General features: G+C 43.3%; 1 protein-coding gene across 1 annotated transcript in view; it reads right to left on the bottom strand.

The window, feature by feature from the left end:
- The window catches only part of LOC311003393 (uncharacterized protein), a 107888-nt gene that overhangs the window by 51044 nt on the left and 28884 nt on the right, over positions 1-27960 (bottom strand). Inside the window, exons 2-5 of the mRNA XM_083995134.1 lie at positions 24606-24794; positions 21705-21761; positions 2466-2579; positions 1504-1590 (exon numbers count right to left, since the gene is read on the bottom strand). Of these exons, the coding sequence (XP_083851260.1) occupies positions 1504-1590; positions 2466-2579; positions 21705-21761; positions 24606-24792 (445 nt within the window). The 5' untranslated portion in view covers positions 24793-24794. The remainder of the gene's footprint in view (positions 1-1503; positions 1591-2465; positions 2580-21704; positions 21762-24605; positions 24795-27960) is intronic.

Raw genomic sequence — 27960 nt, 5'->3', positions numbered from 1 at the left:
ACGACAGGTCTCATTAAGGCAGCAGTGAGAGCCGGGTATGCAGAGGTTGGCAAAGTGAAAGGCATAACTCAGCCTCATAGCTCATACTGTGTGTGTGTGTGTGTGTGTGTGTGTGTGTGTGTGTGTGTGTGTGTGTGTGTGTGTGTGTGTGTGTGTGTGTGTGTGTGTGTGTGTGTGTGTGTGTGTGTGTGTGTGTGTGTGTGTGTGTCAGCAGATCCAGTCGGTGACAGCAGCAGCTCCGACTGCGACTAACGGGGCAGATTCTACAGACACAGTTTGGATTCAGACGCTCGTCGTAACGTTTTTTCGACTAAATCGACGTTTTTAATGAGAACGTTTTTTATCTAATGAGCAAAAAAGAAAAAAAAAATAAGAAGAAAAAAGGATTTTGAGCGGCGAGACGACGACGTCCATGTTTAATGTGATGATCCTCAGTGGCTGAAGGTTAATTCATGTTTGTACTGAACTGTTTTTCTGGAAGGTCAACACACAGGAACACAGGCAGCACATTACTGACATCATGGAGATAGGGTTAGGGTTATTTAAAGGGACAACAAGTTGTTTCTATTCGGTTATAAAAAAGTCTCATATTAATGTGGATGAATCTACGTTACCACTTGTCAATGGGCCCATTTTCGATAAATATATAGTTTTGTCTCTATCTAAATGCTGGGCGAGCCGACCAGCGTTTCTTTACTTTCGGTTTGGTGGCGAGTCATGAGAATAACGCCGCTGAATCGCCGTTTATGGTGGGAACTACGACAGTAACTGAACCTCTTTGAACCTCTGACTTTAATTCTTGATGAATGAAAACATGAGTCTGTCTTGCGCCGGTCAAATAATTTTACGGTGCGGAGGCTCATAAATGTAGTGTGAAAACGCTTCGCTTTTCCAAAACTCCTCGTTGTCCCTTTAAATATATGTGTGTTTAGTTTATATGCTGAATATGTGAATGAATGAGTTCAGGATTCATTATTTATCAGCTGGTCACTCAAGTTAGTAAAAGTATTTGAGTTTAAAATGCAGAAAGTTCAGATAAAATCAGCTGAGTAAGAAAAACTGTGACAACAATATTGACTCGTCAAGTATCTTTTATCTCATATGTAAATATAATATAGAAAACACTGTGGCGTCAACTTAACCTTCAATATACAGTATTTATATTTAAACTGCAGCAGAATGAGATAAAAACTTTAACCTGACTTTTGTATTTTGTCCTTATTGAGTCCAAAGTAGGAATCATAAGACACCTGTTGTGTAAATAAAGGCAGTTGATTGGCCACAGGTGTTAAAACAGGAAGTATTATAATGAGACGACGGCTGCTGTTTCTCTGACGGCACGTGTTGAGTTGAGGAGAAGAAGAATATTTGTATTATTATATCATGACCGGTTCAAGCTACTTCCTGATGCTAACTGGCTACAGACAGTCAGTGTCAGTGTTGCAGAGAGAGAGAGAGAGAGAGAGAAAGAGAGAGAAATAATGTGAAAGTGAGAGTTTTTACCTGAGAACGCTCCCATCAGGCCTGAGTCCATCATCTGAGCGGCGCTGGTCTGAGAACCCAGAGGGTCGGAGTAACCCGCCATGGAGGCTGAGGAGGAAAACAGACAGAGACAGAGAGGTGAGACGGATGATGAAGGGAGGGATGGACAGATGGGAGGAGGTGGGAAAAGAAGAGAGGGAATAGAGGAGGATGAGGAGGAGGTGCTCAGTCACAGGGCATTAATAATTTAGGATGGGTGAGGCAGAGGTAGAGAACAACAACGAGGACGAACTGAGGAATCACAACATCACACAAACTCTCTTTTATTTTAGACCAAACAGGTTCAAATCTACAAGACGGAGCTCTGTGATACATTATATATATATAAAACTACACATCAGTGCTTTAAATTACACGTTTATTTTGAATTGTCTGTTCATAATAAATTGTTATTCATTCAAACACATCTGTCACCTCTGCTCTTGCGACGTGATTGGCTGCTGCCTCGGTCAAAGTTAAACAGCTATGTGTTTTTTTTTCGACCATCGATCACATAATCGATATAAAACTACACATCACTGCTTTAAATTAGACGCTTGTTTTGAATTGTCTGTTCATAATAAATAGTTATTCATCATTATTATTATTATTATTATTATAATAATCAAACACATCTGTCACCTCTGCTCTTGCGACGTGATTGGCTGCTGCTATGCGCTTCTTTTCGACCAATCGTTTTGCAGATATGACGTCATTTCACGTCAAGATGATCAAGTTTAAAGTTTAAAGTGAAGTTTGAAGTTCATGCATTGAGTTCAATTGAGTTGCTGCTGCAGTGAATCAGTTGCTCCGACTGCAGATGTTAAACTCCTCCCTCCTTGTTTTATAATTCAAAACTTTCCTGTCAACTCCCTAAAAACACCACGATCATCATCATCATCAGTAAAGAAGCTGTGTTTCTGTGGCGATGGGCCTTCCTCTACCTGATAGGAAGTCTGTAGCCAGGGCCTGTTTCTGCTCGAGCGACGGCGGCCGCACCTCTCCCTGCGGCTCGGGGCGTGAAGCTGCCGTCGGTCCCCCCGAGGTCAGCTTACAACCTGCAGCGTGGACGGACAGAACCACCAAAACATCAGAGACCCACACACCCAGCCAGCCAGCCAGCACTGATGATGATGACGTGTTACTGTACCAGCCTCATTTCATTTCATTTAATCTAACTTAATTTAATGAAATCACACTCCGCTGCACAAAAACACACATATGACCTCCTGATTCAGCAGCAGCAGATATCTAGAAAACATATATTTCTAAATAGTGGACTGCTGCACACAAAATGCACATGCACGCACATGCACGCACGCACACACACTCTCACCTGCTAGATTTCCTCCCAAAAGCAGCTATAGTACAGTATAATCCCAGTCCCATACAACTCAACATGCAGTGGTGTTTGCTATGTGCTGCTCACTGCCTCTGTCTCTGTCTGTCTCCACTGCTGCAGCCTCAGCCTCAGCTGGCTCTGAGCTACTAACACTGTGAACCCCCCGTCACACACACACACACACACACACACACACACACACACACACACACACGCACACAAGAATGAAATCGCAGTCGGGGAGTCTGGGTTTGGTGGTGTGACGTCTCACTGTCTGTCTGGTTCAGGTCTCAGGCCCCGCCAGCTAGCGCCTCCCCCTCCTCCTCTCCTCCTCCTCCTCCTCCTCTTCTCTCCCTCCCTCCCTCCCTCCCTCCCTCCCTCCTCCTGTAGTCACCCTTCAACTCTTGTGCCAGTCTCCCAACCAGAGGAGGAGGAGGAGGAGGAGGAAGATGGAGTGAGAGTAACAGGCAGTAGAAGGATGATGAGGATAAAAAGGAAAAGAGGGGGAAACACATAATGATGATGTAAGGAGGGAAAAGTAGGAAGGATGGATGGATGAACAGGAAGTGAGGAAGTGAGGCATACGAGTGATGGAGGGAAGGGAGGAGAGGAGAGGGGAGAGGAAGAGAGGAGAGGAAAGGAGAGGAGAGGAGAGGAGAGGAGAGGAGAGGAGAGGAGAGGAGAGGAGAGGAGAGGAGAGGAGAGGAGAGGAGAGGAGAGGAGAGGAGAGGAGAGGAGGAGTAAGAGAAGAGAGGAGGAGAGGAAAGAAAAAGAAGGGGAAACACATAATGATGATGTAAGGAGGGAAAAGTAGGAAGGATGGATGAACAGGAAGTGAGGAAGGGGAGGAGAGGAGAGGAGGAGAGGAGAAGAGAGGAGAGGAGAGGAGAGGAGAGGAGAGGAGAGGAGAGGAGAGGAGAGGAGAGGAGAGGAGAGGAGAGGGGAGGAGAGAAGAGGAGGAGTAAGAGTAAGAGAAGAGAGGAGGAGAGGAAAGATGAGGAGAGGAGAGATGAGGAGAGGAGAGGAGAGGAGAGGAGAGGAGAGGAGAGGAGAGGAGAAGAGGGGAGAGGAGAGGAGAGGAGAGGAGAGGAGAGGAGAGGAGAGGAGATGTGAGGAGTAAGAGGAAGAGGAGAGAGGAGGAGAGGGGAGAGGAAAGGAGAGGAGAGAGGAGAGGGGAGAGGATGAGGAGGAGAGAAGGGAAGGGAAGGGAAGAGAAGGAGAGGAGTAAGAGGAAGAGGAAGAGGAAGAGAGGATGAGGAGGAGGAGAGGAGAGGAGAGGAGAGGAGAGGAGAGGAGAGGAAGAGGAAGAGGAAGAGGAAGAGGAGAGGAGAGGAGAGGAGAGGAGAGGAGAGGAGAGGAGAGGAGAGGAGAGGAGAGGAGAGGAGAGGAGAGGAGAGGAGAGGAGAAGAGAAGAGGAGGAGAGAGGATAGGATAGATAGGAGAGGAGAGGATAAAGGAGGAGAGGAGAGGAGAGGAGAGGAGAGGAGAGGAGAGGAGAGGAGAGGAGAGGAGAGGAGAGGAGAGGAGAGGAGAGGAGAGGAGAGGAGAGGAGAGGAGAGGAGAGGAGAGGAGGACAGAAGGAGGGAGGAGGCACCAGTGTCTCCCAGCAGCGTCCACAGAGGGTGACATTGAGGCGAACAGACAAGACGCCACCCAAAGTCACAAACGCTTCCATGGATCAGACGCACACGCGGGATAGAAAGGAGGGAGGAGAGGAGGGGGGGTATTTGGGGGGTAATGGCGGCGGCCGCGGCGGCCATCAATGTGCAATGTGCATCGTCTGTTTCTGCAGGACTCAAAAAATAAAATAAAAAACAGTCCGTGGGCAGGGTCACCCATCGATTCAAAAACACTTTTCTGTCTCTCTCTCTCTTTCTGCCTGGTAAATAAATAAAATAAAATAACAGGAAACACACAAGGTCACCGCAGACCTCCCATCATGCACCACTCCTCCTCTCCTCCACTCCTCCTCCACATCTTCTGCTCCTCGTGGTTAAAAAAAACCAGTGGAGCAGAAACGTTTCCCCCTGCTGAGCTGTGCTGCTGTCCAAGGTGCTGAAGTCAGACTAAGCAGCTTTGAGTTGGGGGGTGGAGTGGGGGGGGGGGGGTTGTAGTCAGGGGCACTGGGACGAAAAACCTTCAACAGTTTGTGTTTCCCAGTCGCTCGTTCTGAACCGCCGCACGCCGGGTCGACTCGGGTTGAGAGGAGAGAGAGAGAGACGACGGCGGCCTGATCCAAAGCCTGATCCCTCCCTCCCCCAGAGGGGGAGGGAGGGATGGAGGGGGAGAGGGGAGGGGGGAGAGGAGAGGGGGGGGTTACGCAAATACATAACCTCAAAGCTGGTCGCTGTCTGGTTCGCTGTCAGTCAAAAAAAAGACAAAAAAACATCTTCTGGGCTGAACTGGAGGACAGACACACAACTAGAGAGTCAGAGGAGGTTTGAGTTTGATGTCGTCTTGTTGTTAAATGCACAGATTTGCAGCCGCGGTGCGTTCAAGTGCACGAAACACAGGCGGAAAAACACTGATACAGGTTTTAAATGAAGTCTGAAACCAAACTTATTGAGCTGGGAAACAAACTGGAATCAATGGTATCGACAGGATCAGTGTTTCTCCATCTTTATGACCCATTATAAACATCTACAATCACGTGAAAAAAAGTATTTCTTACAGTAATAATTGCTTTGTTTTTTTTTTGCATATTTGTCACACTTACTGTAAATGTTTAAGATAATCAAACAAATTTGGAGTCCCAAGTCCCAAAGCTTTAGAAATGTCTTTGTATGTGTATGTTTTGGTTTCTGAGGTCTTTTTGCCTCCTTCACTTCATGCAAACAGCTTCTTGATTCAACAGGTCTGGCAGCAGTTTTCAGGCCGGGGTGTGGAGAGTGAAATTGAACTGAGCTTTCCAAAAAAAAAAAAAAAGGTTTATCACAGTCAGTTCAAGATTTAACAAGGGGGGCAATTAGTTTTTCACATAGGACCAGGAAGGTTTGGAGCTTTTTACCCCTTAAAAAATGAAATAATCTTTTAAAAAGTGCATTTTTTAAAAACTTTTTTACTTTATCTTTGTCTAATATCCAAATTAGTTTGATTGTAAACATTTAAGTGTGGCAAATATGCAAATAACTAAGAAATCGGGAAGGGGGGGGAAATAATTTTTCACAGCACTGTAGATGTCAGTCTCAGTCTCGTCTTTTTTTTTTTTGTCAAGTTTGCGTGTGTGCATCTGTGTCCTTGCGTGATGTGACGCGGCCCCATGAATATCTGAGGTGAAGTGGAGGTTGTGAGTTTGGATTCTCAGAATGGAAAACAACTTAAAAACAACTTAAAAACCAACCAGAAGCTGGAATGAACCGGTCACCAGCCGATGACGAAGCAGTTTGTCACAAACATCGATGTCAAACCAGGCGTAAAATTCCCCCATTGAGCTGAATTTTTATTTCCTGTCAGCAGATATTAGACCTCCTGAGGTCAGACACATTTTGTGTGGGTGGAGGGTGTTGTGGGGGGGTTTGGGGGGGTTTGGGGGTCACTTCAGTCCACACACGAGAGATTTTTTTGCTGTACTACACACTAGACTGTGGTTAATGCACCGGCGGTGGTGGTGAACTGCTCAGCTTGAAGGAAGGAGGAGGGAGACCGACTGTGATGCATCAAATGTTGAGTGTGCATGTGTGTGTGTGTGTGTATGTGCATGTGCATGTGTGTGCATGTGCATGTGTGTGTGTTTTCTGGAGCATGTCCCATGAATTGTTCCTGGTAGATGACTCAGCACTCGACAGGAGGCTCATTACTCCTCAGTCATCATCACTACTTGACCTTCCAGACCAGAGGAGATATAATAATCGTCACCTCAAGTCTGACAGTGAACGTCTCAACGTCCTCGTGTCCATCTGTCGTCCTGCAGTTAGTGCCGATATACTGATTATAATGCAAAAACAAAGCGCTAGAGTCAGACCACACTGGACTTGAAGGTGCACTTTTGCATCGTCACCACGTCTCCACCTGCAGCTGCAAACATCCAGCTCATCCAACATCCAACATCCAGCTCACAGGTGCAGAGGTCACGTGACTGCACCTGTTCTGCTGCAGCGTCTGTATTTATAACAAAAACACTTTAAAAGCTTTAACTTTGTGATGTTTGTGGGTCAAACTGTGTGACCTGGTGTGACCTCTGTTTAGGGGTGGTGGGAAAAATCTACTAATTATCGCGTTTATTGCACAAGCAATTATGAGTCGATTATTAAATCTCCAAAATTGATTATTATTGCACTTTTTTCCTTCATCTTAAAGCTTCAATTGGTAAAGATTATTCAGTCATATTCGCTGGAACTGTCACTATATTCTGATGGTCAGACATTAAATGAGTCATTTAGGACAAAATCCAGGTTCATAAAGGTGTATTGTCTTGAAATTACCGACCAAGTCACGGAGTTTACTTTGACTTTCATCAACTGGAGCTTTAATACAATAAGTAAGTAAAGTAATTCAGCAGCCGTCTATTTTTTAATGGTGTTTTAATGGTTTTTAATAGTTTGTGGTGTATGTTGGTTTACTGTTACTTTCAAATGGAAAAACAACAACAGCAATAATCAAAATCTACGACGGAGTATTAGGGCCACATTGAGAAAAAAAACACAGACTTCAAGAATAAAGTCATAAATGTACGAGAATAAAGTCGTACCTTTCCTACGAGAAAAAAATCATAACATACGAGAATAAAGTTGTAAATTTACGACTTTATTCTCGAAGTTTGTGATTTTTTTTATTTGTCAATGTGGCCCTAATACTCTGTCGTAAAAATCAACCTGATAATCATTAATAATCGATTGATAATCTAAGCGAATGGGGAGATCGGACCGATTCACCAGCCCTATAGTTCTGTTACATAAGAAGCAGGACACGACGACCTGATGTCAACAGGTGGAACCACAAGGGTTAAAAAGCTGATCCTGTGTTTAGTGTGTCTCCAAATTATGTAAGAGCTGCTGCTGCTGCTGCTGGGGGGAGGAGGGTGAGGATGGGGGTGTGTGAGTGGGTGAGGGGGGGAGGGGGGGGATGCTGACCTCAGTCTGAGGACGAAGTGTTGCGAGACGACTGGAGCAGCTATCAGTCTGTCGGCTGAACTTTAACGTCTCCCAGGGATCTGAGGACACACACTCACACACACTCACACTCACACTCTGCTGCGGCTGCACTGACATGGACAAACAAATGCACACACACACACACATATACACACAGTCCAAAAGAACGCACACACACACACACACACACAGACTGCGGAAACACACACAGAACACGGCGACAGACTTGCAGCATTCGCTCGGTGAACAGTGAAGTGACCGGACAGAGTCAAATGGACAAATACACTAGAATAGATTTTTACTCGTCGTTTGTCCTCATGAGTCTCCGTAGTGTAAATGAGCAACTACACACACACACACACACACACACACACACACATCCACATGCACACACACACATACATCCTACAATCCTACTCATGCATGCACAAGTTGAGGAAGAGGAGCTGCAGCCCTGAGAGGACAAGCAGCAGCAGCAGATCCAGGATCAGCTGAGGAGGAGGAGGAGGAGCTGCAGCCATTCAGACTCTGTGATCATAAAAATATAATATAGAATCATAATATGACTTCCCCTTCACTATTCTAACACCATATTTGGTGTTTCTGACGCTGGGACATGAGGCTCTCAGGTCTGGAGCTGAGCCTGCAGACGTATCTTTGTGTCTCTGTGTGAGATGCCTCGATGACTCATGTCGTAGTAATTGCTTAAAATCAAAAGGAATAAAAATAGAAAAGTCGCCAGCAAGAGATTTTTTTTCATCCTGGCAGCGACTGAATTTTTTTTATGATTTGAGGTTTTTCCTGGAATTTGGTCACTTGTCATTTATTTATCTACTTATTTAAACCTCAGACCAACGCTCAGTTACAGAGCTGAGGTGGTGAGAGATCATCGTCTAATGAATTAAATGTGTTTGATGCACAAAAAACTAGGTAGATTGTCCAAATTCAGGATAAACCTGCAGGAGCTGAGGAGCAGGTTTGGTCTGGTTCTGTGGTCCAGAGGTTATTAGATGAAAAGTTAAAAGTAGGATGTTGGATAGAGACGAATGTGTAGTTTTTAATTCTACTTCTGCAAACTGTCAAATTTAAGTGAGTTTGTTATTGTTTTTTCTTACATACAGTAATATAAATACTGCCCCATGCATCAAACTGGTCATAAATAGATAAGCCTGTTTTTAGAAACTGTCCCTTTAACCCAAGCAGACAGGACTTCCTCCTTTATGTGACGACACAGAGAAGAAATCACGGCCCATCTCCACTGACTTCACCCTCAGCTTTCACTCAGTAGATGAGCTAATGAGGTGCAACATATCAAAGAAAGCTGCCTCTGATTGGCTAAACTAAACTATATTGAGCTGAAATCACTTTTTTTTCTTCTATTTTTTGTATAAATTTGTTTAATCCGACTGAATCTTAAATATTACACAGCGTCTGTGAATGCACCACAGTTTTTTTAGTCTGTGTGTGTTGAACCGGGTCACATGACCGACCGTCTGTCATGTGGACGATTAACAAACATGTGGAGAACATGAATCGGTCGTGACACAGAATCAAAGGAGCGACTGTGAACAGACGGAGTGTGTGTGTGTGTGTGTGTGTGTGTGTGTGTGTGTGTGTGTGTGTGTGTGTGTGTGTGTGTGTGTGTGTGTCAGACAAAAGGGCTCATCAGGACAAGACACACACACACACACACACACACACACGCACACATTGCCTCATAGTTCATCAGGGTAAGAGGGTAATAAAACAAAGAGGAGGAGAAGGGATGATGAAGGGTTGATACTACTAATGAATACTTAATGAACTTTAATTCAGGGAGGATTAGTGTATTTAGCTTTGAGTTTAATCCTCCTTCAGTCCGGCTCTTTGTTAATCTGCTCCTTTACTCTCACTCTCTGTTTTCTCTCCTTCTCTGCACTAAACTTTCACCTTTCCTCTTTCCTCCTCTGACTTCAGCTGCTGCTGCTGTTCAGGATCAACCTCTGGAAACCTGTCACATATCTTTAGTATTTTTATTAAATGTCAAAGAGGAGCAGCGTTTTATGTGGGACTTACAGGCTTTTACGTCCTCCATGTTTATTATGTCTCCAGAAATTCAGTTTTGCAGCAATAACTGTTTATTTTATAAAAATCTCTGATTTCTTTCACATCAAAAATCTTACTATGTGCACAATCTCATCTTCCTTTTGCATTTAATTAAAAAAAAACCTGCAAGAACTGTACTAACACTGATAACAAATGAATTAATCAGAAATAATTAGTCAATAGGAAGATGTATTTTTTATAAAAATGTGGAATTTATAGCAGAATAAAACCATAATCCTGCTGTTTTACTTGTAGGAAAAATGTACATGATGTTAAATTCTCCATGAGAATCATTACTGAGCTGATTCTACTCGATTTCATTTGTGAGCCAGATGCAAATATATAAATAAACTGCAGCACACACACACGAGCAGTGGCACCAAATTAATCTGAAATAAACGTTAGTTACTGAGCTCATTCCTCTCATTAGCTCTTAGTTGTTGGTTAGAGGGCTGGTCTCTAGTCTCTCTGGTCTCTGGTCTCTGGTCTCTGCCCTACAGCTGCTCAGCTTCTGCCCCGCTCTCCTCTCTCCTGGACGGGGCAGATGAGCCACAGTGGGGGGGGAGATCGGGGGGTCGGGGGCAGCTACTCGACCGCGGGGCAAATAAAAACACAGACACACACATTAGTAATCCAGTGGTAAAACAGGGGCGACCTCCACTGTGGTGGTTCTTTTTACAAAACGGCACTGTTGCTGTGTGTCTTCTCCTCTGCCACCTAGAATATAGACAGTATATTTACATAGATACAGAATTCTGTTCAAAATCCTCTTAATCACGTACAAATCTCTTCATGGTCCAGCTCCACTGTACATTTCAGAACTCTTAACACCGTATTTAGCATCAAGATCCCTCAGATCTGAAAATCAGATGCTGCTAGTTGTCCCACGTTCGAAAATCAGGACTAAGGGAGATCGTGCTTTTTCTGTTTTAGCTCCACTGCTGTGGAACAAGCTCCCCCTCTGCATCAGATCAGCTGAGTCTGTGCATCATTTTAAAAAGCTTTTAAAAACCCACATGTACCGACTGGCTTTTGTGCAGTAATTTTAATGTTTGTTTGTTTTTTGTTTCTATCGTCTTATCCATTTCTACTATTTTATCTTATGCCTGTTCACTGTTTTTCTGTATGATGTTTTCTTACTTTCTAATTGCGTTATTTTTTCAATTATATTGTATTTGTATTTTGTGAAGCACCTTGTAGCCTTGGTTTTGAAAGGTGCTATAGAAATAAAGTTTATTATTATTATTATTATTATTGTTATTATTATTATTATTATTATTATTATTATTATATATAATGTATAGCAGCTCTTTCATTAAGCAGCAGCTTGGTGGAAACGAGGCCGTGGCCTAGTTTAGATCTGGACGTCACAGAGGAGCTGAGGACCGTCCAACATCTCTGTGCTTCATTTGATCATCGTTACAGATTACTGCCATGTGAGCTAAACACCAAATCTACTTCTTCCTCCTCCTCCACAGCTTCAGCGCCGGCGCCCTATGGTTTTCTCTTTTACAGAAAAACCCCGGCGTCTAATCTGGGATGAGCCGGCGGGACGGGCTGAAGTCCTGCAGCTGTCCTCCAGCTGACCCCGGCTGCTCCGCTGGGAGAGACACCACCGCGGGTCGGGGCCGCCGCGGGACCGACGGGCGCTGCAGGGACGGGTCACCGAGGGGACACGGAGGAGGACGAGCCTCCACAGCGGCCTGTTATAGTCAGACATATTGGACGGGTCATTATATTAATCATGCACGTTGGTTTCCTCCGTGTGTCCACCTCTACCTGGACAGACAGTCTTGGACGTACGAGGATATTTTTCTTCTGTCCTCAAACGGCTAAAATAAAATGTTCTCTTATATTTTGAGACGCTGTTCCTTATTCCTTCCAAGGATGTACAGAGGAGAAATAAAAGCTGAGTGAGAGAGGAGCAGAGGCCCGGTGAGGTGAGGTGAAGAGAGGTGACACGAGGAGAAGAGATAGGAAGAGACAAAAACAGCCTGACTGTGTCTCTGAGGTTAAAGACGTAGTTTAAAGACGTCCACCTGCTACGAGCTCTGAGAGGTTTCTGTTTCCCCTCTGTTCTCTGTGACCACAAACACACTTTAAACCTTCCTACAGATCTGACCAGTTATTACAGAAGATCACAGATCAGCCTCAGTTTGATCTAATCCAAGAAGACGAAGCCACATGGACCTGAAGTTCACACATGATACCACACCACAGCAGACAATCCTGATGTTTTATAAACTCTCAACCTGCCTCCATATCTAATAACCATCCTGCTGCTGCTGTGTTGAACAGAATCGACCAATCAGAGCTTTGCAGGCAGGATTAGAAACGTGCAGAGGTGCAGAGTCAGTGGGAGGCAAAACCAGACAAATGACCAACTATAAACTCCCTTTGACCTCCATTAATTATAACAGCGCCCTAAAACTCCCATAAGTGGGGCCTATTATGTGCATGTGAGGCGTTCAAGGAACATCTGTAAATCGTAGCATCAACCAGAAGTCTGTATCTGAGATGTTAAATTACAATCTATTGGACCAAGACATTATTAATCCATCCATTTATGCATCTATCAGTGAGTTGAAGGTGAAACAGTTGTTATAATATTTCAATTCGATGCTTGTTTGTTGTTCTCTGTTTGGACAAACCAAGACATTATGGGATATACAGTATGTTACTAACTCTGTCTCTTGTCCAGTTCACTCTGGGACAGACTGTGGACATGTGTGGTGAGACTGAAACCAGACGGAGGAATCAGCTGCAAAACATTTTAGTGAAGTTTTTTCTTTTCCACCTTGATTACAAACATGTTCCTAAATTAAAGCACAGCAGGTGTGTGTCTGTGTGTGTGTTAGTGTGTGTGTGATGACACTAACACAAGTGTGTGAGAGGTTGATGTGCATTGACACACGGTGGAGAAGCACGGTGCATTAGAAGTGACAACCTCTCTGTAGAGTGTGTGTTTGTGTTTGTGTGTGTGTTTATGTTTCCTGCAAGAAGCAGGAGGTTGATAGGACCTGCAGGTATCACACACACACACACACACACACACACACACACACACACACACACACACACACACACACACACACACACACGCACACACACACACACTGCATTGGATGGTGCAGTCCTGTCAAATCAACAGATGAAGTGAACAAGTGCAGCAGAGAGGAGGAGAATCACAGCTCAGACGTGTTGATGCTTCCCATTCATCACACACATACACACACACACACACACTATATACCGACATGAGAATAAAGAAGAGATTTGCTTCGTCAAAAACATGCACACACATGTACACAAGGATACACACACACACACCTTCACGTGTGTAAATACTCCCACAGATGAAAAGCCTTTCCCTCCACAGAAGCAGCAGCAGCAGCAGCAGCATCAGTGAGGGAGGAATTAGGTTTCCTCTCAGCTCAGGGATTAAAGCTGCATCATGAATATTTAAAGGAGATTTACACCACATCACTTCTTCAAGTCAAAGAAGCCGACAGCGCAACTTTATCAAATTATATACAGAGACGGTGACGAGTCGCAGCGTTTCACTCAAATAAAGAGGAGGTGACATCAGGAAGGAAGGAGGAGAGGGAGTGGTCGACGTCAGGGACTCCATCGCAAACTGTTGTCAGTGTTTAAAGTGTTAATGAGTGAAGTTTAGAGTCTGAAACAGAAGCAAACCACAAACCTCCAACACTCAGACTGATCTCAGGTTAAAGGGATTGTTCAACAATTTGTGTGTGACCTATGACCTGCACATTCACCACGCTATGAGTTGTTTTAGAGGCAAATTCATGTAAAACTGCTGATAACGTTGTGTTATTATCTCATAGTGTGGTGAATGTGCAGGTCACAACTTGTCCACCAGAGCGTTGTGGAGTTGTTGGATTGTGTATTTGATGAGTTTGATGAGGGAAACCAAGAAATCCCATAATGAGCCTCCGTAGCGTAGCTCTGAGCAGCTCACGGCTCTGCTCCGCCGTTCTAAAAACAGCTTGCACCGACAATTAAAGGTAACAAACCTACTGCTATGACTATAGGGATTATGGCAATGGGCCAATTTGCAAAAATGTTGAACTACTGTATCCCTTTAAATTTACAGTCAAAGACTTTATTAACTCATAAAGTTAAGTTGATGTTTGACCTCCAAAATCTGATCGGTTCAAGTTTGAATCTGATTGAATGTTTGTAGGAATTCTTCACTGTGGTCTCTACATCTACGGTTCAATTTGATTCAATAAACCCAGTATGAAGCTGCTGAGATGTTTCTTTCTGCAGCGTCTGCAAGTTGTTTAACATGATGCAACACCTTCATATATATATATAGAGCTGAGATCAATAATGTATAAATCATCTGCACGCTCCCTTCATACATCATACATGTCTTCAGTGTGTGTGTGTGTGTGTGTGTGTGTGTGGGCAGATGCACAAGATGTACTGTACTCTGCTCTTACACAGCTCCTCCTCTAAACCTCCTTCACTCGCCCTCTTCACCTCCTCCCAGGCTGATGTGTGAGAACAGATGTTTGGGATGAGGTGAAGGAAGTGCATGTTTGTGTGTATGTGCATGTGTGTGGTGCACGTGTGTGTGTGTGTGTGTGTGTGTGTGGTGCGTGGTCATAAAGGTACAGCACGATCTAGCACATCTGCTTCCACACAGAGAACTCGTCCCATCCATCTCCCCCCCTCCTCTCCTTTTCCTCCCCCAGCCCCTCACCCCCACAGCTCTGTGAGTGTAAGTAGGACAGGCTGCCCCATATAGACGCTCACATGCGCACACACACACACACACACACACACACACACACACACACACACACACACACGCTCATATCATGCTGACAGACACACACTGCACTGGTCAGCATCTCTGGACGTTACGTTAACAGTATAGTGGACAGTAAAGCTTTACATAACACAACACGACGATGTCACCACAGAGCTTCTCCTCTCTACAAGGTCACAAAGTCATAAAGTGGATTTAAACTTATTCAGTTTGATCAATAAGATGTGAAATACAGTATAAACCACAGAGCAGAGTGGAGAGAGGGGAAGTCGAAGTGTTTAAGTCTTTGCATGAAAACCACAACACTACTTACACAAAACTATTCTTTTTTTTATCCTTTAACTCCACCTGCTGATGAAGATCATGTGACATGAAGAGCTCCAGGTTCAGCTACTAAATGGACTTTGTCTCAACCCACAATAAACACGTTCAGCTAAGAGATCATGTGATGAGACATCAAACAGAAACAGCTGAGATTAACTCTGAAGATTAAGTTGCATAGAGACTCTCTAGACCTCTTGTGTCTTTCTGAATAATGACTTTGTTTTTCTGTCAGAGCAAAAAGGAGGAAATAATGCAACATGCTAATTTTGGTGCAGATTAATGTGCGTTTTCCACTCACTGCCGCTCTGCTAATGTTAGAACCTGAGGGCTGCAGCAGCTCTCCAGTCGGCTGCTGACAACGCACTCGAGTGAACAGAGGCCACTTGACATGTCTGAAGAGTCTGGAGCTGCAGAGCTTATAACACATGCATGACGGAGGTTAAGTCACATAAGTCGCATACGTCATGAAAAGGGTATTTTCAATGCAGTTAGCTGTTTTCTTTTGTATATAATCAAGATTTTCCAGCTCATTTTGGTGCAATAACAGTTTTGCAATATTGTCACTTTGTATCAGATTGATTTTATTGTATGCTATGCACAAATTGAAAATATGAAAACTTTATGTTACAAAGCTGCAGAAACCTTTTCGAAAGAGCAGCACTGTGGACACCAAATGAGCTGAATTTTAAATTAATGAGGAATTTGATGAGAAAATGTTCAGGTTAATCTTTTATGCAATTATTTTGAAAAGGTCATGCTGCAGACTGAAGAGACAAATCATTTTGTCGTCTAAGCTGCTGGGTCCTGGTTATGGATGTGGTGGTGGTGGTGGTGGTGGTGGTTTATTAGTGCAGCAGGCAGCCTGGTGCAGAGAGGTTTAATGAAAGGTAAAGAGGAAAAAAGAAGAAAAAAAAGCAGATGAGTTCCTGAGGCTCGTCTCCTTTCATGTTGGCAGCCGACAGCCCGCCAGAAAAACTGAGAGAGAAGCTGGCAGAGGCAGCACTACTCCCTTTATTTCCTTCTCTGTGTCTTTTTTAAGCCGTAACTAGAAAGGCTAAGGCGAGAGAGAAATGTTCCAGTTTCTTTTTGTTCTCTTTCCAGAAAAAAGGAGAGTCATGATGAAGTAAATGTGTTTTGTAAGCGTAGAGGCGCAACAGACAGACAGACAATCAGCTCCCCGAGGCGCTCGCTAATCTCTGAGCTTTACACTGCAAAAAAAAAAATCCTCAGGTTACAGCCACTGTTGAGTAAGCGTCTTGTTCTTTTAGAAGCTCCTGAGGTGGAGCGAAATAAATAATAATACGGCACATGATACAAAAGGCTGCGATGGGCAGGAACAGAGAGAGGAAGCAGCTCGACATCAGATCAGAGGGTTAGTTCAGGCAGAGGAAGAGGAAGAGGAAGAAGAGAGAAACCCAAAGCCAGGTGAGTGTGTGTTATATCTTGGTTTATTAGCACAAGGTGCAGCAACACAACAGAGACACATCTAGAAAAAGACACTGAGTTACTGAGTGCATCTAATAAAATAAAATAAAAAAACAGCACAACAAGTTCAAATCCATCAGTGAAATCAAATATCTGCTCAGGTTGTTGCTGTTGTGTCTGTCGCTAACAGTCAATCATGTGCAAACGACACTTTTCACATTCTCATTTCATTGGTCCAACGACAGGAACTCACTGAGCCTCATCCAATGATGTGTCTTAACCTATTTATTCATTTCGTTATGGACCACAAAGCTTCATCACAGGTTATAAAACTCTGCTAACTGTTGCTAATCCTCAGCTCCAGTCCAACAGCAGAAAATAAAAACACAAACCATATAATACAATTAGCTAAAAACATATACAGGCTAAAAAAATACAAGCTAGAAATAGTGTAAAATCAAATATATATATATTTATACAAAAATGTGTCAGTCTGAGACTGTTAGCAGAAAATCAATGAGCCTAAAAAAAAGTGAAATCCTGTAGAAAGGAGGAGCTGCACGGTTCATTCAGGAAATATGAAATTAAATGAGTTTTTCTTTGATTTACTATAAAACTCTATGTCTACAGTGTTTATAGGAACTATTTCCTGATAGGAAGAAGCTCTTATAAGGAAAACAAAATAAAACATGAATGAGGCCCAGTTACAGCTTCTGTGAGATAAATCCTCTCAGTATTTGATTGATCGACTGATTTTTTGGCAGAAACAACAACACAACAGAGCGAAATGATGTTCATCATCAGTTATCGACGGATTAATAAAATAAACAACCGAGGCTCAAAGACGGTGGGAACATCTCCTACATTCTTTACATGGATGATTGTCCACTGAAGGTTTGATCTCTATAATATATTTGATATTTGGTCAAAGGAATAAAGACAATAGTGCAAAAACAGACGGAGAGTCCTGATTGGATGGCTTCGAGATTATTTTTTTGGGTGGGGTTTAAGGTGACAAAGCATTTCATTTATTAACAGGATAGGAAATAAACTTTGACAAAAATATAATATAATAGTCCTTTGGTGGGTAAGAGTGCATGTGTGTGTCAGTTTGAGAGGACGAGGGCTGGCTGCTGGGTGCTGTCTGTGCCTCCCAGTGTGTGTCTGTGTTTAAATGTGTGTGTGTGTGTGTGTGTGTGTGTGTGTGTGTGTGTGTGTGTGTGTGTGTGTGTGTGAACTTACTGTCTGGGTCTGCTTCAGTGCGATTAAATGCTTTTCACTACATCTGTGTGTGTGTGCGTGTTTCTGTGTTTCTGTTCGTGTCGGACAAATAGATTTGATTTGCAAATAACGAGTGATGTGAACGAAGCAGACGAGGAGAGAAACAACTCATCGCATACACACACGCACACAACCACACACACAACCACACACACAAACACACAAATAAAAACTAAAACCAAATACAAATTGAATTTCAAATGTGACTGTGTGTGTGTGTGTGTGTGTGTGTGTGTGTGTGTGTGTGTCAGAGATGCCCAGTTCGCCCAGCGGAGTGAATCACAGTGTGTAGCTGCAGTCAGGACAGCATGGCATGGGTGTGTGTGTGTGTGTAGGTTGCACACAGGGGTAGAGAGGGAAGAGGTGCACAGAAGCGGAAGCACAGCTGATTGACAGTCGGCATGGTGATGGAGGCGGGCTCTAGTCCTCTGAAGCGTGGGGATAGAGAGAAAAAAGGGGAGAAAGAGGAAAAAACAAGGGAGGGAGGGAGGGAGGAGGGAATAAGAGTACAAAAAATAAAAAAACGGTAATAAAAGATAGAAAAAAAGAGGTCAACGAAAGAATAAGTGGCGTAAAAGAGAAATTAAGATTAAAAAATAAGATTGAAAATATAAAAAAAGTGTTTATGTGGAAAAAAGAGGAAAAAACAAGGGAGGGAGGAGGGAATAAGAGTACAAAAAAGAACGATAATAAAAAAAAGAGGTCAATGAAAGAATAAGTGGCGTAAAAGAGAAATTAAGATTAAAAAATAAGATTGAAAATATTAAAAAATAAGTGTTTATGCAGAAAAAATAAGATGAAAGAAGAAATAAAAGGGGGGAAAAAGGAAGAAAGCAGGTTAGTAAAGCTGTCAGATCATCTCATCATGTCTCTACTACACCATTTATTTGTCTTTACATGCCGTCATGCAGCAGAGGTGACATGCACACACACACACACACATTCAAACACACACATCTACTCTGGTCCTGTCAGGATTCAGCTTACGCTCTCGATTCTCTGACCCAGTTTCTACTTTTACCGCCTGCGTCCTGCGTCCTGCCTGCGTCCTCTCCGTGGACTCGGCTGCAGTGATGAATGGATCTAGAGCCAGATGCTCCAATCACATCGCACCTCACACTGACTCTACTTCTGGTTTCTTTCTTTTTTTTTGTTCTCAATTAGCTCTGAACCAAAACTTCCACATCCACTCAACTCGTGCAGCTCCGTAGCCATGGTAACACAACACAAGCTTAATGCCATGCCATGCGAAACACAGCCAGAGAGCTCAGCGGTGAACATGCCAACAACACAACACAACACACACAACACACAACGCACACAACACACAGGTCTGGTTTAAATGCAGAGCAGCATCCGACTCACCACACAACACGCTGCCATTTATTATTACAGGGTTCCTACACATTTTACATTTCAAAATTCCCTAATTTCTGGATTTCCACTGCAAAAAACTTTTACCAAATCTTACCAAGAATATTTGTCTTATTTCTAGTCAAAATGTCATTTCTAGTCAAAGCAAATCTCATTCTACTTAATATAAGACTCATCACATTAAAAAGTAGCTTGTTTTTAGACACTTTTTATTTCTTTCAAGCAGATTTTTCGCTTGAAATAAGTAGAAAAATCTGATAGTGGAGCAAGTTTTTTCTTTCTATTACGAGCACTATTCAATTACTTGCTTTCACTGGCAGATTTTCCTACTTATTTCGAGTGAAAATTTGTTTGAAACAAGTGCAAATGATCTAAAAACAAGTTCATTTTTCTTATTTGAAGTGGAAAGAGATTAGTTTTGACTAGAAATTAGACAATTTGACAAGAAATAAGACAAATATTCTTGGAAAGATTTTGAGTTTTTGCAGTGTCTCAGTAAAAAAATTCACTGAGCTCGTCACCGTCATCACACCAGGAGGTTTACAAACCAAACCAGTCACACTGCTGGTTTTATAATCATCATATCCACTACAGCTTTAGGAAACAGTTACTGCAGCCTGGATGCTACTTGTTGTCAACTGGAAAATAAGACCGATATCGACCCACGTATCATCTTAACCTTCATATATACACATATATAGATGAACTATAGACACACACGTATTCCTAATCCCATTCATGCAAAATCCTGTTTCTGCCTACGACATGCAGAGCTATGAGGTGAAATGGAGAAGATGAGTGTGTGTGAAGAGATGGCGACAAAGGAAGAATCTGATCAGCTGATTAACGAGAGAGAGACACACGTTAAAACACACACACACACACACCTGAGACAGTTTCTACTCTTCATCTGTTTCGGTTTAAGTTTAAGTCAGACAGGAACATGGAGAAAACACCACAACTGTATTTTTTTCTGTACGTGCAACAGACGGAGTCATAAATGAGCTCTAACGGCCGTCGTCGTGTCGTTTCATTCATTAAAAGCAGCTGAAATCATCAGGGTGATGATGAGTCAGAAACTCCTCTGCTCTGCCGTCCATCTGAGATTCATTTTCATGAATTCATTATGCAAATTAACTCATTTGCATCTCACAAATGATCGAAAATTAATTATTTCATCATTTATACTCTCCTCTCTTTTCCTGTAGAGCTGAAGAGTTTAAAAAATAAGATAAGATAAGATAAGATAAGATAAGATATTTAAAAGCAGCTGATAGTTAGATTTATAGTTAAAGCAGAAGTAAGCGATATTTTTGTGTTAATATAAGTCTTAAATAGTTGTATCTTCCGACAGCAATCACTTCTATAGAGTGTTTGGTCTGAAACACGGGTCTGTCAGTCCCTCTGCTCTGCTCTGAGCCCAGGAGAAAACTTTCCTTGTATCCTACAGTTTTTATCCAATGAGGAGAGAGAACGGCATGCAGGGCTGTGTGTGCAGCCAAGGAACGCCGTGAATGTGGTGACGTAGGGACGAGGACTGTTATGGTGCGTTCAAGGCAGCCCGTAACTCGTGTTTTTCCGACCTGTGAAGTCGTACCAGTTCGATCTGGTACGAGTTCACGGGTCAGAAGTTACGAGTGGCCGTTATAGTGACTTTCACCGGTAAAACAGGTCGGAAAAACACGAGTGGGTTGCCTGGAACGCTTCAAAGTCGTAAGTCGTGACTTGAAGCTGTAATTTACGGTTTCAAAAGCCTACCTGGAACGCAGCATTAGCCAAAACGACCGGATCGCTTACTTCTGCTTTAATATTTAAATATACTGTAAAACATCACTGAAGGTTCGTCTTTACAGTTCAATAGAACTACATTTAAAAAAAAAATACAATTTCAAGTTTTACTCAGGTCTATTGAAGGAAACTTGTAATTTGACAACTGCTACTTTTACTTACAGCCTCTGTGTTTTGGATGTTTGGGTTGTCATGGATACCAGCTGTCATTAAAACTCAATTAAATAACAGATAGAGCTACAAATCAATTCATGTGGTACTTTTTTATCATTATTTCACGTGGTCATTAGTCCGTGATGTTGTTGTTTTGCTTTCGAGGTCATTTTAAAGTTTTTTTTTTTTTTTTCCTGGACTCAGATGTTTCACTGGAGCCACTTGTGTTGTTGAAAGACGAGTTTGAGTTGTTCCCTCGTTCACAAAAGAAGAAGGAGAAGAATGACGAGAGCAGAAGCCTTGGACTCAAGAGCAGCTGACGACGTCCTGCACTTATGAGACCAAGAGCACACACACACACACACACACACACACACACGAACACGAAGGATGTAAAAGAAGAACAAGGTTGAAAGACAAAGAGGCGACTTGAGGCTGTGATTGGAGGATGAGGATGACAGGGAGCAGACTGACCGACGACGACGGCAGAGGGGAATTATTATGGGATACGTCTTCTTACCAGGCTTTTGCGCCCCATGAGCTTCCTGCTCGCCATTCTCCAACGCAGCACCCGAGTCTGCACACACACACACACACACACACGTACACATAACACATTACTATCCATCTGTGTCGCCTGACAGTTTTTATTCGGTCCGGTTGCAGTTTTAGTTTATTTATATTATTAATCCTTATCTTATTATATTCTTTCGTTTCATATTTGAATTCTAATTTTTTTTATTATAAATATTTCTTCCTCCTTATTTCTCACTGAACTGTTTTCCGGTTTCTTTTCTGCACCTGAATTCAGATAAAAACCTGCTGATCCTGATTTTAAATGGTCCCTCTGTGTACTGTAGTTGTTGTATAGTTGTGTGTGTGTGTGTGTGTGTAGTGGAGGGTGTGTCAGTGTGTGATGATGGAGGAGTTGATGTTGTGCGACATCCGACTGCTGAATCCTTCAACTCTGCACAGCTGACACACACACACACAGTACACATAGTACAAGGGCACAATGAGTCAAACACATCCACATGCAGGGGAATAAACATGCACACACACACAAACACGCAAACACACACTGATACTGCACATTTGAACGTATGTTTTTGTTTCCGTGGCGTCTTACACACTTATTTCTTGCTCTTCTTGATCATATTTTTACCTTTTTATTGTTAGTACATCTCTGTTTTATTAATTACAATGTTACACATCAACCTGCCTATAGGGACAAAGGATGGAAATGAGCTGATCTGAGCTATAATCCTTCATATTTACATGAAAGTGTCCATTAATATGTACTGTCCCCTGATTTTTTATAATCAAATTAAATATTCATTCATTCATCCATCATCATCACTCGCTATAGTTGCTACACACTGACTCAGCACGATGACCTCACACCACCTCGCCTCAAACAACCCAGGCGCTCCGTCTAACACTGAGCTCAGCAGGTCTGCAAAGCCGCCGTGCACAAATCAAAAGTCTAACATGGATAAATAGATAAATAAATGAATAAAGGACAGGGACGCAGCAGAGACTCATGCAGCAGAGTGTGTGTGTGTGATGCAGCAGCAGCATCAGAACAGATAAACAAGTGAAGTGTTGCTGCTGTGTGTGTGTGTGTGTGTGTGTGTGTGTGTGTGTGTCTGGCTGCTGCTGCTGACAGAGGACAATAACAAAGTGCCGACCGACCGACCGACCGACCGCCCAGCGCTGCTGTTTGGCACTCAGGGTGTCAGCAGCGTGTCAGCGTTTGTCCCAACGCATGCACACACACACACACGGCGTGGTGTGCCAGAGTTGATCACTGGCAACTCACAACGCCACCCACGGCCCGTCCTGCAGCCACACACACACACACACACACACACACACCGAACACGACACAGTCTGACTGTCTGAGCAAAGTGTCTGTGGAACCACAACAGGCCCGAGAGCTGAGTCATCCCCAGTTCACTGTCACTTCCTGTTATGTGGCGCCGCACTCGGCTGTTTGTCTGATCCGTCCACGACGCGTTGTCTCTTGTCTGGGTGTTTACTCACCTTCCCTTCAACCGCCCTGCACCGGTTCTGTCTCCGCAAAGACTTTATTCCTCATGTTAAACCTACTTTTCCTTCCTACTGTACCTTTAATTGTCGGTGCAAGCTGTTTTTAGAACGGCGGAGCAGAGCCGTGAGCTGCTCAGAGCTACGCTACGGAGGCTCATCATGGGATTTCTTGGTTTCCCTCATCAAACTTATCAAATAAATACACAATCCAACAACTCCACAACGCTCTGGTGGACAAGTTGTGACCTGCACATTCACCACGCTATGAGATAATAACACAACGTTACCACACAGAGTTGTTTTAGCCCCGGAGCCTCTTCACTTCACTGTCTCTATAACTTCCTGTTCCAAAATTTTACTAGTCGCAGCAGTGACCGCTGAACTCCGATACGCTGATCTCCCCGGCTACTATCACACCCCCCCCCACACACACACCCACACATACACACACACACACACCCCACCCTGCTTGTGGCTGAATGACAACCAAGCAGATCCAAAATGGCAGCAAGTGTCCAGCGGTGCTCCATAATACTATGAGACGTTTAGTAGCAGCTGCAGCTCAGGTTATATAACACACCAACGTTAAGGATGCTGCTGCTGCTGCTGTGGACGGCAAATAACAACACAATGTCGTTCAGGAACTATTTTAAATGAGAAGACAGAGCGCAGGGGGACGTTTTGCACAAACACCTTCACCCTCCTTCATCTGTTTTCTCTCATATTGCTCCAATGAGCCCAGTATGAAGCTCTGCAGCACCGAACAGCCCAGACACACACGTAGCAGCAAGCAGCCTCTTTAAAGGGACAACGAGGAGTTTTAGAAAAGCGAAGTGTTTCCACACTACATTTATGAGCCTCCGCACCGTGAAATTCTTTGATCGGCGCAAAACAGACTCATGTTTTCATTCATCAAGAATTAAAGTCAGAGGTTGGAAGACGATCACATACCGTCGTAGTTCCCACCATAAACGGCGATTCGGCGGCGTTATTCTCATGACTCGCCACGAAACTGAAAGTAAAGAAATGCTGGTCGGCTCGACCAGCATTTCCACCACCACTAATAATAACAAAATAACCATAGAGACAAAACCATAGATTTATCGAAAATGGGCCCATTAACAAGTGGTAACGGAGATTCATCCACATTAATATGAGACTTTTAAATAACCAAATAGAAACTCCTCGTTGTCCCTTTAAAACAACTTTTTAAGGTGGTAATCTGTGTTTTCAGCTTCTTCCGTTCCCCCAGAATCGACAAAAAATACCTAAAACCAACAACCTATACGACCTGCCAGCGCCTATAGGTTTCATCCTGTCTCTACATCACGTGACCCAGCGCCGTAACAACGTGACGTGTCCTCCTCACCTGCTCTGGTGTCGTCGTTGTCCAGCAGGGGGACGTAGTCTGTCTTTCCCACCGTCTCCCCGACCTGATCGTCGAAGGCCTCGGCCTCCAGCTCCGCCACGAAGTCCCGCTGCACCAGGCTCTCCGGGCCCGGCTGGGGAGCGCTGTCCGTCAGAGCATCACTCAGACTGAGGTCCAACTCCGCCATGACTGCAAACACACACACACACACACCACAAGGAGACACAAGAGTCAAAACAGGAAGTGGGCGATTGTCAAAACACAACAACATAAGATGCAGTTTGAATTTCACAGCTTTTATTCTGAAAGGGCAGCTTTTATTTTGTGTGTTTTGAGTGTTTTGATAAATGCAGATGCTGATTTAACACTCATAAAAACGGAGTTCTGTGAAATGATTATTGATAATGACTATTTACTGTATTGAAGTGACAAAATAAAGCTAAGATTGAGAGATGAAAAAGCAGGAAGTGGAGGTGAAGTAAAGAAGGAGGGGCGGAGAAATAGCAGAAGAAAGTCAAAGAGATGAAAACAGAGAGAAGAAGTGTTTTAAGGAAGTGAGAGAGCGGTGAAATCACTGATGTGAACAGAACAGAAGGTTCTATCAGGTTTGAATGTACAGTAATATAGACTATACTGTATATAATAACAACAACTCCTCTGTCGACCACAGGGAGGCGCCGCTTCAGCTGCAGCCGGAGAGAAATACACAACTTTGTGCAGCACAGAGACACAATCTGCAGCTAAACATGGACTCAGACACACACACACACACACACACACACACACATCCGAGCAGTCATCATCAGCTCATGTGGGAGTTCAGCCGACCAATGGCCACCAGGGGAAGAAATTCTGCCGAGTCATGTTGTGTCATCTTCCAACTATAATGCCAGATTATCCGGGGTGCCAGCAGCAGCAGCAGCAGCAGCAGCAGCAGCAGCAGCAGCTTCTCTCTGCTCTTCAGACTCTTTCTGTTTATCCACCGTCTCGCCTCCATTTTTTATATTTTGATGCTGCGCCACATTTTTATTTAACGTCCCTGCTTCTGTCTGAGAGAAAAAAAAAACCCAAATGTCTCTTTAATGTGTCCTCTTTAATGGACTTTCACTAAAACGAGAGCAGAGCAGTGAAGGTTCAAGGACAAAAGAGATGAGACCACAGTTTCCTCCCAGTCTGGCTGCCATGGCAACGACACACTGTAAACCCACACATAATAAACAAACTCTTCTATTTTTAACCTGCAGCCGACACTGCACTGATACATCAGCACATTTAAATTTAAAATGGAGATATATTTGAATTAAAAATAGATTTTTTTTTCATTTTTATTTGAGACCTGAACTAAATCCAGGGATTTTTCAAAATAAAATAAATGTGAATATGAGAAGCTGTTTAGAAACAGAGAGAGTGAAATGTGGAGAACGACTCCACAGCTCCCTCTGCTGGATGAGTCATCATCTTACTGCAAAGAGAAGAGGTGAAGTTTGTTGAGCTTCTGTCTTGTTATTTCATACTGGGGTTAGTTTTCATGCTTTGCACAACATCTGGACACATGTGTGTTAATAATCTGTAAAGTTATTATTATACACACATAAATACTGTTTACTACTAAGGCCCAAAATGTTGGAGAACAGTGTTTCCTGTTTCACTGTACATGAATAAAAGGTTCTTAACTCTGCAGTCAGATCAATAACCAATCATAGCACCACTTAATATTGATCTAATATCAACTGCAAGAAAATGGAGATTGAAATTAAAATGTTCAATATTGACATAATGTTAAAATGTTTTCAGGTGCATAAAAGATGGAGGAACTTTGTGTTTCACTTACAAAACAATCTTATTTTATTTACTGGTCGTTTAATAGTAGGTTAATCCTGTCAGACAACTAATCAGACCAGTAATCAATCAATCACGAGTCAGTCAAGATGTCAGTGAGTTAATCAGTCAGAGATTCAATCAGATGCTCAGCTACTTTCTTTATATTATCTATCTATCTATCTATCTATCTATCTATCTATCTATCTATCTATCTATCTATCTATCTATCTATCTATCTATCTATCTATCTATCTATCTTAATATATTATTATTTAGGCTATTTGATAATTTGCTGGTTATTAGCACTGTGTATTGTTTTTTCTATTTGCCTTATCTTGCTTTGCTTTTTATTATTTTCTAGAAACATACTGAATTTGTCATTTGATACAGTTTTACCATTTTATTCACTGTAGTTATATATTCTCTCTACTATTTTTCTCATGTAGTTAAATCATGTATATAGTGTGAGTCTGTACGTATGTGTGTGTGAATGTGGGCGTATCTCTTGTTGTGTATTGTTTTATTGTGGATTGCTGCTTCACTCTGCATGTAAAGCACTTTATAAATAAAGTTTCATTGATTGATGTTAACATATATAGATCTTTTAGAAACGGTCTTCATGATGAACAATGAGCGGTTTGGGAGCGGTGGTGGAGTATAAATAAATAAATAACGCGGTCGTGGGCGGACGGAGGATCGAGCCCCCGGTGCCGAGACCAGGACCAGGACCAGGACCAGGACCAGGACCAGGGCCAGGGCCAGGGCCAGGGCCAGGGCCAGGGCCAGGGCCAGGACCAGGACCAGGACCAGGGCCAGGGCCAGGACCAGGACCAGGGCCAGGACCAGGACCAGGACCAGGGCCAGGGTGTGTCACAGTCAGGAACACACCGACCACAAAGCCACAGAGCTGGTCAGAGACTCTGCCCCAGTTTCCATATTTAACCCCCCCACCCCCCTACACACACACACACACACACACACACACACACACAGATGATGTGCGTCTGTGTGTGTGTGTGTGTGTTGCACATACAGTACATCACTGGTGCAGCTGCAGAGTCCACACCGGCCCAACAGCTGAGAAAAAAACACACAAACACAATCCACTTCTGTTTGTTTCCTTTTCGTCTCTTTGGACCCGACGCAGCAGAAATAAAAACCGCACACACACACACACACAGACGCACAGACACACACAGACACACACAGACAAACACAGACGCACACAGATGCACACACACACACACACACAAGACCACAGGAGCAGAACCTTTTCATTAGCCGGCTGCTCCTAAAGTGGGACGGCTTCAGATTTAGAGTCGTAAACTTACTGTAGAGGCTCTTTTACTTTTGACCCTGGTGAGCTGCCGTAGTTTGAGCCCAGCTACTGTGTGTGTGTGTGTGTGTGTGTGTTTGTGTGTAGGTGTGTGTGTGTGTGTGTGTGTGGCAGCCGCTCCGAAATAATGTGGATTCAACAAAGGAAGGAAATCCACGGAAAAGGCAGTTTCTATTGTGTCGTCTGCAAACAAACGAG

This window comes from Trachurus trachurus, assembly GCF_905171665.1.
Source record: "Trachurus trachurus genome assembly, chromosome: 20".
In the NCBI taxonomy this organism is placed as follows: Eukaryota; Metazoa; Chordata; class Actinopteri; order Carangiformes; family Carangidae; genus Trachurus; species Trachurus trachurus.
The sequence above is the reverse complement of the archived record's forward strand: the minus strand, read 5'-3'. Positions and strand labels throughout refer to the sequence as shown.